We start from the raw sequence: 19,114 nt of genomic DNA, 5'->3' as shown, positions 1-19,114 counted from the left end.
GTCTTGTATAGCTTCGTCTTTTTTCCTTGTCTTTTTTTTTCTTTAAGTTTTGAATCTGGTAATCGTGGAATATAATTTCTTGCACTTGACCACACAGAACAAAATTGTTGGCATCCAAAGACTTGTAGGCCTTTAACTAATCACTTGTTAAAACACTTGGAGCTTTAATGAGATGTGTATTTGGGGCTGGATGCTTGGTCATTTCATATCCGATATCCATTGGGAGGGTGCTATCGCAAATGAACCTGTTAGATGAATGCCGCTCACTTTAACGTTAATTTGCCGAATCACTGTGCTTATTACTGGGTAACAAGCTGTTATAATAAGCTGAAAGCATTATGTAAATAATATATATATATATATATATATATATATATATATATATATATATATATATATATATATATATATATATATATATATATATATATATATAATAATAATAATATATATATATATATATATATATATATATATATGTGTGTGTAATCAATATAAGTTATTTCTTAGACAACAACAAACTCTACCACATTGGATGTCATTCCCTCGCTTTAAATGCTAGCGCTCTCAGGTCTTTTTCTGCCACCTCGCTGCGAGCACATCTTGAATGTTTACAAACATGGTCATTTGTCTATAGTATGCAAATTGGGATGCAGGAAATGTGTAACACTGCCATAAATGAGGTTGGTGTCGTGATCTCGCTCCTTCCGAGTGCACATGTGCATTAGCTTAGACAACCTGAACAAATATTAATTTTGTTTGATGCAAACATTTAAAAACGAAACTCATGTGTTGTTTAATTTTACTAGTGGTTTCAAATTTCCAATGTAATTGTAAGTTTGGATAGCAGTTTTGGAGAGTTTGATATTTCCGCATTCAGACAGAATGCACGAGAAGACTGCCTGAGAGGCATTTCAAAGTTGGCCGCCGAGTGAAATTACTTGCCTTAAAGGGACTTTGGTAATACAGATGTTATTACACAAATTTGTGCCTTCGTAAACCACCAAAATCAACACACACAGACAAAGACACACACATAAAGCCAACAAAGTACAAACCAGTCTAAAACATGATTTGCTTGACTGCAAGAATCCATCAGCGTTTATGAAGTCAGACATGTTGTTGTTGTTGATTCTTTGTATGATTGTAGATCTCATTTATTGAATGTAGGTCACTGGCTATTTTCACCACCGTCTTCTTCCATCCGCACTGTTTGGGCTGATTGCCTCTTTTGTTGTGTTTAGGTTTTCAGATCCATAAACAGAGGCAGTCGTGACCGCACAGAGCTTTAGCCAAAACATCTCACACTTTCCTATATCTGAGTCTGCTGGATGTGAGCTCTCTTCTCGCACATTAAGAGTTTTAGTTTCCATAGCAACCTCATAACATATTGTATCTCTGGTAATATGATCTGAAGACATTCGGCTCCATCTTCACATCTGAGTGCTAAAAACCATTAGCTGGATTAGTTTTTGACAAGCCGCACACACACTCACAAACAATCACAGAGCATAATTCAGGAAGATTTATTTGGTCACAAATTGTTATTGTGTTATTTCTCCTTTTGGTTTACATTATCAAATACAATATTATATAACTTCCACTTGTATATCTGGCGGAAATACGCCAAGTTTAAGTCATTATTCATGCAAATTTCTAGTTTTGTTTGAAGAAAAGTTCCCATATTCTACATGTAACTGATGCAGTGTCCAAATTACACAATTTCCAGTCTATGAATGCATAAATGTCACTCTTCCCCTACAGTTATACATAATGAACACATTAGCATACAGTCAGGGTGCTGAAATATGCAAGGAAACTAAAGGTAAGTGGTGAATTGCTTTTTGTTTGCACATTAATGCACTATGCAGGTTTACGATGGCTCAGAGATTAGCTTGAAATATATTTAATACAGCACAGAGGCTCAAATGTCAGAGTCCAGAATCAGCAGCAATACAATACAATTGTTTAGTTCACATTGGTTCTCGTTCACTAATTGGCTAATCTTGTTCACTCGTTTAACTGAAAAAAAGAGAACAATCACAATTAATTAAATCCAGTAGTTGAACGTTAATATTTGAACACATGTAGGCAGAATTCAAATTGTTGGATGAAAGGTAAATTATCTATGAAATGTAGCGCGCCCATTAGCTTTGTTTTTACCTACTGTTTTGTAAAATTTGTCAATCACAATGGTTGACGTTCCCAAACATACCTTATCAATTTTGACTAACAAGAACCCAATCAAATATATTATTCTGCTTTTAGATGCAGATTTGTCGGCTACACATTGATGCAAATCTCCCGTTCCACCACATACCTAAGGTACTCTATTGGATTGAGGTCTGGTGGTTGTGTAGGCCATTTGAGTACAGTGAACTCATTGTCATGTTCAAGAAACTGAGATGATATGCGCTTTATGACAGGGTGAGTTATCCTGCTGGAAGTAGCTATCAGAAGATGGGTATACTGTGGTCATAAAGGGATGGTCATAGTCAGCTACAATACTCAGGTAGGCTGTGGAGTTGACACTAATGCTCAATTGGTACTAATGAGCTCAAAGTGTGCCAAGAAAATATCCCCTACACCATTACAATATGCATTAACAAGCAGTTGGACAGGTGTACCAAAAAAAGTGGCCAGTGTGTGTAAATAAAATATAAAAATAACATATACTTTCCCATTACATTCCTAAAAAGCATCACATTTAGTTACTTTTCTGTTTATTAAACTTAAGATTATAATTTATTACAGTTTTTCTTTACATTTCTGGATGGTAAATATTGCACACCACAGGTAAGATGATAGCATGCATCCTTATGGAGATGTGCTGGACATGTATTATGCTAATTACTAACTTTACTTTCAGCCAGTTATAATAATTCATACATTATCTGTGAATGTATCGAGACTAGGGTTGTCACAAGAGAAGAAGTTGGTACCAATTGTTACTGAAATTTTAAAAACATCCAATTCCTGCGAACATTTGAGCGATGTGGAGCACGTTCTTGAACAGCGTTGATTTGTCATTGTGTTCAAGTTCCCAACAGAAATCACTGTAAATGGCCGTGAAGATCATCGGTTCAACGAACTCACCGCTGTTTACTCCATGTAACCACAGATACAGGGACACTGGAGGGTTTAAAGCCGCGATTCATCAGTGGATCACTTCCTAGCTAGCAAAATTCATGTGACTTAAATCCGGCCCACATACTGCATGGAATGATGGCACTTGGGTGGTCCGCTCCTGTTTGCCAGATCTGGGCCACAATTAAGCCATAGCAAAATCACATATCAGCCAGAATTCAACCAAATGAATTAGAACTGACCCTATTCTAGGCCACAGTTTGCTTTTATTCTTTTCCCAGATCTGGCCCACATCAGACACTTAAAGTACATCTGGACTGCATACTGAATGGAATGATGGCTCTAGAGCGGTCCAATCCTGTTTGTCAGATCTGGGCCAAAAATAAGCCAAAGCAATACCTCATATTAGCCAGAATTCAACCAAATGAATCAGAACTGACCCTATTCTAGGCCACAGTTTGCTTTTATTCTGGCCTAAATGTAGCCTATTACTTCTATTTATTTATTTATTTGCTGTAATGAACAAACTTTTCAAGCAAAGTTTTTAAAAGTTCCAGCAGCCCAAATCAAAATTTATAAGAAGAGGTTCAGGGCTATGAGCCCAACTAAAGCAAACATGATGGTGACTTTAGTCTATGTGGTCCACATATGTTTTAAGATAACTGGGCCATTTGCCATATCTTCTCCGGGCCGCTTTAGGCTCACAGCCACATTAGCCAGAACTAACTGTGCCAAATATTTGCCAAAAGTGGCCCACATTTGTTTAAGGATAACTGGGTGCCATTTGCCACATCTTCTCTGGGCCACTACAGGCTCAAATCCACATTAGCCATAGCTTACTGTGCCAAATATTTGCTAAATGTCTTAAGATAATGGCCACATTTGCACCTACACATGTTAGCCACTTTAGGTTTAGACCCAGATTACCCTTAAATGACTATGCCACTATTTTGCCAACTATGGCCTACATCTGTCCTCTGTCATTTGGGCCAAATTAATAATTGTCCAGATGGGTCACATCAGGCTCACAATCAGATTACATTTTGCCATAAGTGCTAAATCTTTGCTTTAAATGGCCCATATATGAATTTAACCCTTTAGCCCCCCTTTGCCATTGTACAGGTGGGCCACTTCAGGCTCACATTCATTTTGTCTGGGCCGAAGGTATTCCACCAGTGCCGCATAACTGCCTAAAGCGGCCCACATTCGTATTCTATCTTGCTTGTATGTCAGCTTATAGACAAACCAGCAGATCAACATGACTTTAAAAAAGCTCCAGTTTCCCTGTATTTGTGTTTACACTCAATAAACAAAGGTGAGTTCGATTAACCGATGACCTTCACAATCAATCACAGTCACACACTGTTGAGCATGTGAAAACAAAGGCTAATCAGCAATGTTTAAGAACGTGCTTAATATCGCTAAAATGTTTGCGGGAATTGGATGATTTTAAAATTTCAACAACAACTGGTATCGAATTCCAGTATCATGACATCCCTAACCAAGACATATTTGTACACACTTTATTCGCCAACCTGATTTCACCAAGTAGGACATGTTCCTGGATTAACATCTATGTTGATCTTGGAACAACATTCCAATCAGCTGTTACGTGTAGTTGTACTGTAGGCTTGTGTGTGGTGTTCTTTCCCTCTCTCTCTCTCTCTTTCTCTCTCGCACTCACTTTCATTTCTAAGTATTCGCAGGTGCAGTGGATTAAATTGGGTCGGATCATGATTGGCGCTTGGATTGGCAGCCGCTGTATATAAACCTGCAGAGAGCATGGATTCGATGGCTCCCCGCTCTCTCTCGATTCCCCGCGTATGCTCAGTGGAGATTATTGTTTAAGTGATCAATTGAGTGTTTGTTGCTTATATCTCTTTTGTGGCGTTTTGTGAGATGCCGATGTGATGTTGTTAATTCTAACCGGAGATGCCCGGTTTTCTGTTTCCCTGTCTAGCTTGGAGCATGGTAGGTAGGTTTGGTGCCTTTTATTTGTTATTTTCGTTTTCTCCTGTGTTTGTAAGTACGGAGGTAAGTTTTCTGTATTTTATTTTATTATCTGTTTTCTAGGGAAGTTTTATCCAATTTAGTTAGCTTGGTTGTGTCATTTATTTTGGCTGAACCCCTCCCAATGTTATTTTGCTCCTTATTTCTGTAAATAAATCATCTTTTCTCGTTAATTCTCAGTGGTTGTGTTTGGTTTATATTTTGGGGAGAAAGAGCGCGGGGGCACCAGGGATTATATTTTTAACCCTGTTTTGGTTAAACCTCTTTTTGATTAAAGATTTTTAATTTAATTCGTAACACAGCCAATCCGATTTAAGGGGTGTGTTTACCGTTTATGCACTTCTACATGATTGTTATCCAGCTATTATTCCCCTCTGATTTTGGGAATAATTTACAGTTATGGTTGGGTTTAGGGGTAATATCTAACTTGGATGTTAATCCAGGATCGCATCGTACTTGGCAAAATCATGACATGCCAATTTATTCGTGAACGAGACCTAGAAGGTGCAGTCACATGATGTTTAGAGAATGTTTTATGTGCCATTAGGAATGCTTTGAATATGGCACAGGTAGACTAGTTCGGTCCTGGAGAGCCACAATTCTGCAGAGTTTTTATCCGGATTAGATAAAAACTCACCTGCCTGTAGCTTTCAAGTAAAGCTGTGGTCACAGTAGAATTTGGAAAAAAAAAAAAAAAAAAGTATGTTGGGTGGTGCTGCTAAAAGACGTAGGAAAAATCAAGTTGATGCAACACTAATAAAAACAAACCATAGCTCCATATTTTACATTTCTCTACAGAGAGGTCACATTTTGATATTCTATTGGTCACACGTTCACTTTCAATTTTGCTGGTCAGAGTTCATCTAGTTTGAACTCTTGAAAGTAGAAACTTTCGAAATTTGCCAAATGAGCTACAGGTCATCTGGAGCATTCACATTCATATGAATGGAAAAAATTACAGCGTAACTGTGGACACTCAGGCTGCATCCAAAATCGCATATTTCCATACTATAGAGTACACTTAAAACAGTATGCAGGCTGAGTATACAGTATCTGAAATCCTAATATTCGGAAGCAGTTTGCGAGAAGAACATAGATGATCTACAACTTTTGGCAAGATTCTGATTTGCACATCTGATGGACGCTATGCTATCCCATAATGCCTCATGAAAGAGTGAAGTGATGCAACAGACACGGGTTGGTCACATGCTAAGGACTAATAGTGGATGTAGTTCCATTCATACAACTCACGTTCATACAATGTAGATCAAACTTTTCTAATGGCAGTGTAGTAAATTCAAATGCAAATGTAGTACCTACTTGAGTGGTAGGCAATTTCAGACACAGCCTAAGACTTGATAAGATTGTTCAGGTGTGTTTGATTATGCCGAGTTCAGACTGCATGATTTTCAAAGTAGTCGTGTCACAGTTGTTTTCACACTGCATGACTATCTGGGCTAGCGTTTCGTCGCTGCTTTGTTTACACTGCAAGATGGATCGGCGACAGGGACATTCACATTGCATGACTTTACTATAGGAAGAATCGCCGACAACTTCGTCCAAACTACATCTCACAGCCAAAAACACGTAGTATATCTTTTGTTATTAACTACATAATGAGAAAGAAGCCTTTAATGGGGTAGAACATGTACATGTTTGCTCACCTGGGTTTAAAGGGAATTAGCCATTTCTCCTCAACGTTGATAATAAACTAATTTCTTTCTGTATGAAACGTCAAACACAGTTGCTCCTGAGTCCTGTCAAACCTCCACTAGTTTTCCCTCCATTTCGTGGGTCCAAATAAACCGAAAAAGAGCGCTTTAAACTCCTCCCCCAGCCTCCCGCTGGCCTGCAGCAGGTATACACACACGCACACACAAGTGAAAGCTGCTCTCTCATTGGCTGTAGGCGATGGCTGATGTTATTTTCAGTCAAAACTCAATTCACACGGCATGATTTGAATCGCCGACAGCTCCAAATATTTAGCATGCCAAATATCTCACAGGCATCGGCGACTCATCTGCGATCCTCTCACATGGCGTCTTTGATAGTTCATACTGTGTGATTGTCACTCACGTGCACAAGCAGCGATTTGCCTGTGATTTCAGGCATTTGTCTGCGATTTTTCAAAACCTGTCGGCGAGCCAAAATCGGGGCTAAAATCACGCAGTCTGAACTAGCCATTAGGGTATAAGGCAAAGTTCGGCAGGACTACAGCTCTTCAGTACTGAACTTCCCTATCCCTGGGATAACGGACTCTGTGTGACTGCAAGAGATTTCCCTACCCAGATAACCTTTAATCTTTTTTTGACTACTGGTCTTGAATGTCGAAAACAGAGATTTTAGTTGTTTTGAAACAGTGGTGTAATAAATGCTCCAGGTACCCACTTCAGATCATTTTGTCTTTCTGATCTCAACCAGGTGTGTTACACACAAGAGGCATGCAAAGTAGAGAGCGGTTGGAAAGACCAGGATTGAAAATCACTCTTTCCTTAGATGTCCACTTTCCTACAAAGTTAAGATCCAGTCTTAACCTAACACAACTGCCTATTTAATTCCAAAGAAATCCTGAAAATTTTGATAGCCTTGCTCAGATGTGTTTAATTGCTATCTAAGCTGAATTTTTTTTATCGAAGGCAATTTTGGCAATTTTGTATCAGGGCTTCTCAACTGAAGCCCTGATACAAAATTGCCTGCAAAATTTTAGTAATGTGACCACAGATTTGTGATAAGTTACTGATGTACTTTACGGTAGTAATAATAATACTGTTAAACAATCTAACAGTATTAACAAGGTTAACATTGATAACATCACTGGACTCTTGATGCCCACTTTTGAGCAGGGTTTAGCTATAGTCTTGGCTAGAGTTTTGTTTGGGTCAGTTATTAGGGTCAGGAAGTTTTGTAGAAAGGTGGACATTAAAGACAACAGTTGTGAATCCCTTGTAGACACTTACTTTCTTTTGGCCATTTTCCTTTTTTATCAGGGTTCTCCACAGTGGAATGAACTGCACTCTACGCTCATGCAACTAATGAAATCTCTAGTGCTAGGAAACACCCACACTCTGATTCATATAATCACACAATTTACACAAATGTACTTCATCCAATATATCCAAGCTCCGCACAGAAAGGCCTCCTGGTTCAGCCTTAACTATTTCTGTGAGGCAACAGAGCAACCCACTGAGTCATTTTGCCTTCCTAACAGTTGCCTGTATTATTTCATCAGTGTGACTGCACCTTTAAGTGAAGTTGTTTGCTTGTCTGTCAGCCCAAATAAGTAATTGCGCTTTGCTGTGGAGGTCCTCTAGTTACTTCACATTTGTAAATGGTAGATTTATCTGTCTACACTGGTCTCAGCCAGTCGGTTGTTCATGATTCCCAGTGCTCCGACTCCTCCGGAGAATTCATTGTGCCGTGAGCTGCTCCCTGACTGGCGAGGGTGTCCATTGGCCATCTCTGACAGCTGCTTCTGCATGATGGCCAGATTAACTTTATTGGCAGCCAGGAAGTCCTTCATGGAGATCATCTCTCCAGACATCCGCCGTCCATCTGCCTCACTGTCATTGACTGCATCAGTCTCGATAGAGTTTTCCCTCCGGGATCTCATGTGGCCAGGGACGACAGCATTCCTCCTTGGATGGCGGTTCCCACGGCCTGGACAATGGCAGGGAGTCTCTAATCTCCGAAGAAGCCAATTGAGAACTTGTTTTATTACAATGGAAATTACGTTGAACAGCGAGTAGATGCAGCACACCCCTGTTAGGATGAAAAGGAAGTTGCCCACCCTATACGCCACCTGAGCCTCGTATATCTCACGCTGGTTGCTCACCATATCCCCAAAACCAATAGTGCTGAAAGCTACAAAACAGAAATAGAGGGCATCCAGGTAGTCCCAACCCTCGGCTGCTGAGTACATAGCAGATGCACAGCAGGAAACCAAGATGGCAGCAACTCCCAAGATGAGCATCACACAGTACACTGAAGGTTTCCAGCCGGCCAAGCTGTCTGTGCGCCTATCTCTGTTGTCGGTGGAAGGACGATGGCAGTTTTGAGTCGGGCCTGCTTTTCGACTCTCTCTGCGCTCGTGGCAGAATTTCAAAACAAATGCAATCACGGTAATGACACGTTCCAGGAAGAGGTTAAAGAACAAAATGGTGGCGGCACAACCGATTAGTCCATAAAAGATCAAGAATATCTTCCCAGCAATAGTGACGGGTGTCGTCATCCCAAAACCTGCATCACACAAAGACATAAAATAAGGATGTTAGATCTCTACCCACTGCAATGCGATCACAAAGAAGCAAAACATACATCAGTGGTTCCCTAACATCTGCAGCTCCCCAACAGTCTAGAGCGGTGAGACACAAATAAGGCTGGATTTGAGAAACACTGGTCTAACAGAATATTTTTCAATTATATTCCTGAAATCACAGCAAAACAGCTCATTTTCCAAGCCAGGCTCATTGAGGACACTTGCCCCTGTATACATTTCTGGAGAGTGTGAAATGTGTCCCATGTTGTCAGTTTTTTTGCAGTTTTTGTTTTCGCGAATCAACCAGAGGCCGCTGTGTAAACATTTCGAGATCTCAAATTTCTTCCACCAGTGCTATTCAAGCCTGCCCTTCTTGAACAAATCCACTAGAGGCAGCTGTCGACTTACTGACTGACTGATCGACTGACTGACTGATCCTTCCACCTATCTCCTTCCCTAAACCCAATTGACGGCCTTATCAAAAGCAATACAGAAAAAGAAAAGCGTTCGCGGCCGCTTGTTTTTTTCTCCACGTTTTTTAGATCTTACCACATTCTCACCCTGTTATTTACTTTTTTATTTTATTTTTGCCTTTTCTGTTTGATTTTACCAGATTTCTGGTATTGCTCTTTGCTAGACTCAAACCCAACACTGGAACATAATAACAGCAGAAAAGCCATCCAAATGAAGGTAAGTTGCTAACTGGTAGCACGAAAAGGAGCAGAAGCCATCAGGGGCATCATAGCATTCATTTTAAAAACGAAATGCAGCCATACCTACTGTAACTCCGACTATATAAATTGTGCTCTCCAGAAATGTAGATGGCGTACATTTTCACAATATGCCAGTGTTGACATATTCTGCATCTCATTAATCAAAGACACAATTCAGGTCATTACATATTTAGCAGATAATCCAAGACCTGTAGAGTGTTTGTCAGGAAAAGGTGACGGTGCAAAATGAGCAGTGTTTGTGGTACTTCAGGAATGTAATTGAGAGCAACTGGCTTAAATCTTCTGCAATTTTCTGCTAATGAGTTGATGAGTTCAAACAGGTGTATTTGATTAAGGGGGATACACATTCTGTAATGTTGGGGGCTCCAGGAAAGTGATTAAAAACCACAAGCTACACACATGGTTTGAAATTGTATTAAATGCAATTTTGTTTTTATATTTTATGACTTATTTTAGTGGGTTTCATTTTATACTCGTTCATTAATTTCCTTCGGCTTAGTCCCTTATTTATCAGGGGTCGCCACAGCACAATGAATCAACTATTCTGGCATATGTTTTAAGCAGTGGAAGCCCTTCCAACTCCTAGACTACAGCCAACTTAGTTAATCCAATTCACTTATACTACATGTCTTTAGACTTTAGCATATAGAGGAAACCCACACTAACACGGGGAAAACATGTAAACTCCACAAAAACCACTGAGTCACCGTGGCGCTCTCATTTTATACTGCATTCTAAGATGTTAAGTTGTTTTTACCAACTGTTGCATTACATTTTTAATGTTGTTGTTTAACCCAGCTGTTGGTTAGTCCATACTTTACCCAAATTTGAGTTGATATAACATAGAAAGTGGCCATTTTCGATTTTCCTATTACAGTTTTAGTAATGTTTTGTAAATTGTATTGTTTTCCAAAAAACATTTACTATTTATAGTTTTAGGTAATACAAGTTAAACTTAAATTTAATCATTTAAATATGGGTTTAGGTAAAAAATAAGGTCCCACTTTATATTAAGTGGCCTTTACTAATATGCACTTACACAGGAATTAATAGTTTGTTACAATGTACTTGTTGTGTAAATACATGTATTTATTGTGTACTTATGCTTGATTAAATACCTGTATGTAATTACATCTCTAATTAACTTCTGTAATTACATTTGTAAATACACTGTTGACCATCCCTTACACTTTAACCCACCCTTAAACCCACCCATACCACCAAACCTGTCCATAACCCAACCTCTATCCCAACTCAAGACGACCACAAGTGTTTTCAAATACATTATGAACACAGTAAGTACATTGTATTTATTTTTTGACGCAAGTACATAGTAGTTAAGGACACTTAATATAAAGTGGGACCAAAAATAATAATTAAGTTACCAATTTTGAGGGGTTTTAGTTAAATACAATGATTCTTGATCAGGTTTTGTGATGTTTAGTCTTTCTACCCTTTGGTGTTTTCATTCTTTTAGGAAAACAATTATTGTCACATTCAACTGACTTCATTAAACATAATGCATGGTAACACTTTATTTTGATGGTCCATTTGAGTATTAGTAGACTGTCTGCTTACTATCTGCTGATACTGCTCCTTCAACAGAAATTTACTGTAAGTGCATGTCAACTTAAACTAAGCCTAACAGTCTACTTATAATCTGATGAGACTTAGTTGGCAGTTGTCCTGTAGATGCAATGCAACCTAAATTCAACAAACGGACCATCAAAATACGTGTGACCATTCTTAACATCTCAAGTATAGTCTGTATATTGAAAATCAGTTCGCATCTTCACCTCAATAACCAACATGGACATTCTAGTAAAGCACTGCCGTCTGAACAGAAATAATCAGATCTAGCCATACAGTATATAACTTGCAGTTGCTCGGTCACAAATCAGATTACCCCTATACATTGTGAAACAGTCTCCAACATTGTTTCGTCGACAGTAATTCCATATACGTTTCCTAATATAATCTATGAAGATATAAAAGGTCACAGTCAATGAGTGAAAGTCATATGTCTTTGTCTACTCAAAAAAAAAAAAAAAAAACACTGCAGGCTTTACTACTCTATTGCAGACTGGCCTACTGCTGTGCTGTGTTGCAGGAAGCTTTGTTGGGATTAATTAGAAACTGAGCAGTAATTGTCCCGTAATGAGCAGCATGTGCTCCAAATCCCACATGAAGCCCAAGCTCCAATCACCTCCACCATTCAGACAACCCCTCTTTCACTTCTTCTCCAACCACTAGAAACAGGTTGCCATTGGTGACGAATCCCTCCCTATTGTTTTTTCTTCTTTTTGTATTTGACAGATTTTACATGCAGTGCTGTTTGTTTTGATTTGTTTTAATTATGTCAGTTTCACCAATAGACATAATAAGGCAATAACCATCTACACATAGGCAAAACATCTACAAATAGGCAATACGAATCTACACACTAACTTACAGTGTATTTATTTAGATCTTTTCCTATTTGGATAATTACACTAAAAGATAATGTTTGCTGTTTGTTCTACTTATTTAAAATGAGTTGATTCAACACAATTCTTGAGTTTTTTGGTGACAATTTAATTCTTTATATATTCAATAGACTTAAATTAGTAAAACTACTAAGTTAACTGAATTCCTTCATGTTGTCCCAACACAGTGTGTAAAACCCAGCATTTTTTTTTTACTGTGTAGCTGGATTGTTTATACTTAATTATTAATTCAATCAATCATTTTCTTTTCGACTTAGTCCATTTATTAATCAGGGGTTGTCACAGCGGAACGAACCGTCAACTTATCCAGCATATGTTTTATGCAGCAGATGCCCTTCCAGCCACAACCCAATACAGGAAAACACCCATATACACTCTTTCAGACACATATACTACGTCTAATTTAGCTTATTCAATTCATCTACAAGTCTTTGGACTTTGGGGGAAACCGGAGCACCCGGAGAATTTCTCCACACAGAAATGCCAACTGACCCAGCTGGGGTTCGAACCACCGACCCTCTTGCAGTGAGGCGATCATGCTACCTACTGTGCCACCGTGACGCCCTATAAATAATTATCTAATATAAAATATATGCATTTTTCATTTTCTAGACATGCTTGACAAGCAGATGAGAGTACATTTTAATGAAGCTAAAATAAACTTGTCACTGCTGTGCATGTTTCTTTGAACTTCCTGATGATAGACTGTATGGAAACGAGAACTGACGCATTTATTATTCTCATTAGCCCTTTTGCGAACGCAAATCTGACACATGCTGAGAATTAATTGAACATGGTCTCAGTCTGTTGAGAAGCTAAATAGAAATTCTCAGGTGCTCATATCGAAACTCATCTGCATGTATAAGATATTGTCCATTATTTTTCATGGGTGTTGACTTTAGCATTAACAGGCTCTGCAAAACTGAAAAAACATGCCAGTTGAGTAATTGTGTTTTATATTGAATTGTTTCATCTGTGTTTTCACTCAGTATGGGTCGACATAATCAAATTCAATGTATCAGATAAATGTTGAAAAGCACAGCATTCACTTCAGCATAAACAAATTAACTCGATAGATTTAAACTCTGAGCAGTGTTTTTGCAATTTGTCAAATTGGCTGCTCTAAATAAAATTGAAAATTATTTTAAAATGTATATACATTAAAAATGAAAACCCAGTCTAAATATTTTGTTGTTCAACTCAAGCAGTCGGTGACTTTAATATTAATTTCACAAATCTTGTATATGACATTATAGTTGTGAAATCTTAGATAGATAGATAGATAGATAGATAGATAGATAGATAGATAGATAGATAGATAGATAGATAGATAGATAGATAGATAGATAGATAGATAGATAGATAGATAGATAGATAGATAGATAGAGATATATAATTTTGTCTTTAATGTCAATAGGCTATAAACAGTTTGCATATACGTCATACTTTTTATTAATATTAAATTAACTGGTCTGCAAATCTTGCTTCACACATCAAAACGCTAATTGGGGACCGTTTCCCTAGGCTAACGCTTTTGACATATCCATTTAATCAAATGGTTAAGAATCAAGTCCATCAATAATATTAATATTGCATTAGTGCCACGGCATCATAAGTATTTTTCGTCGTACAGCTGAATTGTCTTGTCTATGCATTGTCTGAATGCGAACTAAAAGAAAAAAGACCTGTTGCTTTAATCTGTTTCGTCTTCAAAATCACAATAAAACGATTAGTTGTAACATTATGTTTTATTCCATAGCTAGATACGAGGGTTATAGTCAATTGTATAAGGTTATCTCGAGAGAACCCACCGATAGTTGAAACCACAGTTCCGACGAAATAAAAAGCTCCTGCAAAATCCCAGCGCGCGCGGGTTGCGTCCACGCGGATTCCCGCCACATTGGCCTCCTCATAGTTCCTCAAGAAGTTCTTCAGGTCGTCTTGACTCAGGTTGTACTTGTTCGTGAACTGCTCGATCCTCTGAGCCCATCTCTCCTTGGCCAGCTTCTCTTTCGGCTGCTCGAGCGCCGAAAACACCGCTGCCCCGCACAGCAAGTAGATGATGATCAGCAAAGCCAGCATCAGAAACCTCGCATTGTCTTCATTGAAGCTGCCGATGCTGTTGCAGCAGCATCCAGACCGGCAAGCCATTATGTGTTATGGGAATATTATAGGGAGAGATGATGAACCACCACATCCCAGTTCATCATGAATCATCGCGCATGGTTATTTTTAGAGCTCTGGATATTCGGGGATGTTGGTGTTAGATGGGATGCTCTTCTGCTGCTCGATGTGTGCAGTTTCTGGTCTCTGCTCATGGTGTGCGCGCATGTGGTCTGTCTGGAACGGAGCGCTGGACGGAGGGACCCCCACCTCTCCAAGAGCGCGCACCTGGCCGCTCAGTGCGTCAAACCTGATCAGCGCACGCACGGGTCACTCATTGACTCAAGATTATAAAAACGAAGGGAAACCTTCCTAAACATGTGACAAATTGTTGAAAAGGTATTTCTTTATTCTATAATTTTTAAAAAAATACAATTGAAGTCAAAATTATTTGTTTCTTTTTCAAATATTTCCCAAAGGGGAGGCTTTTTGCACAGTGTTTCTTATAATATTTTTTTTCTCCTGGAAAAAGTCTCATTGGTTTTATTTAGGCTAGAATAAAAGCTGTTTTCTCCCTGCGTTCGCGTGGGTTTCCTCCGGGTGCTCTGTTTTCCCCCATAGTCCAAAGACACGTGGTACAGGTGAATTGGGTATAAATTGTCTATAGTATATGAGTGTGAATAAGTGTATGGATGTTTCCCAGAGTTGGGTTGCAGTTGGAAGGGTATCCGCTACGTAAAACAAATGCTGGATAAGTTGGTGGTTCATTTCACTGTGGCGACCCCGGAATGATAAAGGGACTAAAAGTCTAAAAGGGGGATAAAAAGGGGGATAAAAGTCAAAAAGAAAATGAATGAATAAATAAAAGCAGTTTTTCATAAAAAAGAAAACATTTTATTGCAAACATTATTAGCCCCCTTGAGTATTTAGTTTTTTTTTGTTTTTTTTGTTTTGTTTTTTGCAATTGTCTACAGAACAGACTATTATGTTTAGAAATGTGTTAAAAAATCTTTAAACAGAAATTGGGGAAAATATATATACAGGGGGCTAATAATTCAGAAGGCTACAAATTTCAACTGATTAAAATATAACTCAATATCAAAAATGTTTTTTAGAGTCTACTAACTCATTTTCAAGGCAGTCGTTCTTTTTCGTTAAAAGGATAGTTACCCCAAAAATGTCATAATATACTCATCTTCCACTTGTTTTAAATTGGTTACTACTGTTGAACACAAAAAAGAACCTGTAAGCATTGACATTCAGCTTTCTTCAAAATATCTATTTTTATGTTCAACAACAACAAAAAAGAAGTTCATAAAGGTTTATAACCACTTGAGCATCAATAAACTGTGAGTGTATTTTCATTTTTGCATGAACTATCCCTTTAATAACAGATTTTAAAGGGATAGTTCACCTACAACCTTGCTATTAAATAACTCTAAAGTAGTCCCAAACCTGTATTCGATTTTTCTGTTGAACACAAAAGAAGATATTCTGGAGAATGTTGGAAAGTGGTATAACCATCAATATGGTGTGCAACATAACAGAATTAAACATAAGTCCAAAACAAAATGGAATCAAGAGACAACATAATGGAAACAGGACAACACATAAAGGAAACTACACAAAACAAAACAGAATTTGAAAATCAAACATAAGTCCACAAAACAACAAAATCACACAATGAAATCATACCAAAGTACAACCGAATCATGCCAAATTGCACTGCAATCGATAAAGCTAATGTTATTCCACAACACAATAAAATCCCACCAACACAAATCAAACAAAAAACAAAACTTCTAAGTCAATTTTTGGTCAACAATGACATACATATTAGAGAAGAAACACCAACATTCTTCAAAATGCCTTAATTTTTGTGTTCAATAGAGAAAACTTGAAACATGTTTGAACAAGCAGAGAGTGAATAATTGAAGACAGACTTTTAATTTTTTGGATTAACCATTACTTTAATATCACACCACTCCATTTAACGTGCCTTTTCATGCCTTTTCATTAAAAAGGGAACAAAAGTATGGTCAGTGACAGAAGAAAATATAAACATGACTCAGATATTCCTGGAATGAATTACTGGCTGTTTTTCTACACTTAAACAGCCACAGAAAACAAAATAAATAAATAAATAAATAAATTAACTAAATAAAACTGACACACAATGGCTTGCTGGTTACATACATGCATGCTTACATTGTATGTGCTGTATAAATGCACATGACAAGAATTATGGAAAGTCTGCATTAAACCAAAATGTGCAATGTTTTTTTTTTTTTTTTGCTAGAGCACATTGTTAAACTTAAAGTGAACAATTAACCTGTCCAAGCTATTCTCTGTAAGTTTTCTACTGAATTTTTTAAAATATTTTTTTGGTAATCCTGAATCAAAATCTAATCATTTGCTTCTGCTTTGCAATGGCAGTCGTTCTCTGCCGATGTCAGTTTGACGGATTAGGTGAATAATATGCTTAACCACACCCCTCCAACCATTAGTTTGTATGAGTGAAAGAAAACAGGAGGAGCGCAAAAGTAACCCCCTGCCCCTAACTAAATTTGCTGACTTCTGGTTCATGCAGACTTTAATTAATACAATGAAAATAGGAGATTGCATGGTAGTGTTGTTCCAGCTGGATCCCATGAGGAAATGTACTATTTTCCATTTTGTTAGTTTCGTGGCTAATTCTAAAGTTTACTTATACGAAAATGTATGATTTGTATAAAAATTTACAAAAAAGACGGCATCAAAGCTCACCCCTAAATCCAACAGTCATTGGAGGCTGAGCAAATTGTACTAAATCGTATGGATGAGATTGTACGAATTCATATGAATTAGCAACTAAATAAAAAAGTCACGGATTGTCGTGAGATTGTGTTGGATATTCCATCCATTGACTTAATTTCTACTAAAACAGGAAGACAGGCTGCATGCAGCCCCTGGCCATTTTTAAAATGGCCTTTGATTTATAGACCTTACTTCACAGGTAAGAGCAGGAGCTGCCATTGTAACTTAATTGTAACTTAAATCACTTTCAGTGGTTTTGAAATGAAATACAACAAATGTTTTCCTGTCTTCCTATAGAAATTTCGTCAATACACTGAATAACACTAAATAATTGTTACTGCCATGTGATCTCCTTTGCTTTCACATAACTACTAATGATTCATATTTATATTACTATTCATACAACAGTTTAGTCTGGTTCTTGTATCTGATTGGCTCATAGCTGTGCGATATTCTTCCAGTAACAGCACTGCTGCAGCCTCTTAACCCTTCACCCTTGTTGTATTGCTTTGCTTACATACAGAGAAAAGCAGAGGACACTCTACAGTTTGACAAATATTGCTGCTGTTGGGCAACATAAAGTACATTTGAGCTTTTTTAGTCAAGAATGTATTTGTTTAGATTGCAACTATGCAGTTTATTCACAAGGATAGTGCCTATTTTCAAATATTTACAATTGCTGAAAGACAGTGCTTTGACGGCCATTAGCCTCTCTTTGAGCAAAGACAGTTGACGATGTTTATCCACAGGATGGCGACAGAGACCACATAATAAGCCTCAAGAGAAAACATTGTAATTTCAAACTACAGCTGATCAAATCATTAATACACAGGTAAAAGACTTTCTAAGTCGAGATCTCTTTTTTGTATATATTGTAATGCTGTTTTTAACCACAGTACAATTGTCATCTCTGTAGACTGATGACATTTCATGCTGTTCAGTCGTATAATCTTAAAATGTCAACCAATTTACCTGTTTTGTCATCACTTCAGACATTACGCTACATAATCATTCGAACACTAGCTCTAAAGTGACGTTGGGGAATGAGCAATGGTTTCTGCTGTTCTGATGTCTGCTGCAGATATGACGCAATGGTGAATGAAAGTAGTTCCTCTTACAAAAGGGTTCTATGACTCTCCGTGTTTTATTTTTTTTATATACACGATTATGCCACCGAACTGTTGTATAAATACAATATCTCACTCATAGCAGTGCGATGTGGCTGCATACACTCGTGTGATATTGCTCATATAACTAATAATTCTAATGAACTGCCTTAGTGTTGACCAGTCTCAACCTATAGCCTGGTTACACGATAAGTTTTCAAGTTTTATCAATTGATCGCGTTTTTGATATTTAGACATTTAGAATGAAAACAAAGGATTTAAAAGAATGCACAAAATTCTTGCAGATAGTCATGTAACATTAAGCATGTTTGCATTATTAGATTAGATGGCGATGCATCATCTGGATCAATAGTGTATGACCTTTCAGATCTGGTTGGGAAATTTTCAACATTTACTCTGAGACGTCCGGAGGCTACTTCTGCAAATGTCACAGTTTGGAGAGGGAGATGAAAATCCATTATGCATTTAAGACAGACGAACAGCCTGTATTTATAGATTCATTCCTAAACTGTCCAA

At 37.8% G+C, this 19,114-nt stretch overlaps 1 protein-coding gene across 1 annotated transcript; it reads right to left on the bottom strand.

Annotated features, from left to right (window-relative positions):
- Nucleotides 1-8,434: 8,434 nt before the first annotated feature.
- Nucleotides 8,435-14,723, bottom strand: kcnk13b (potassium channel, subfamily K, member 13b). The gene is given in 2 exon segments (NM_001025483.1): nt 8,435-9,333; nt 14,384-14,723. Coding segments are annotated over 2 exon segments (1,239 nt in total).
- Nucleotides 14,724-19,114: the final 4,391 nt, after the last annotated feature.

Source organism: Danio rerio, chromosome 20, assembly GCF_049306965.1.
Source record: "Danio rerio strain Tuebingen ecotype United States chromosome 20, GRCz12tu, whole genome shotgun sequence".
In the NCBI taxonomy this organism is placed as follows: domain Eukaryota; kingdom Metazoa; phylum Chordata; class Actinopteri; order Cypriniformes; family Danionidae; genus Danio; species Danio rerio.
This window is presented reverse-complemented; position numbering and strand designations above follow the sequence as displayed.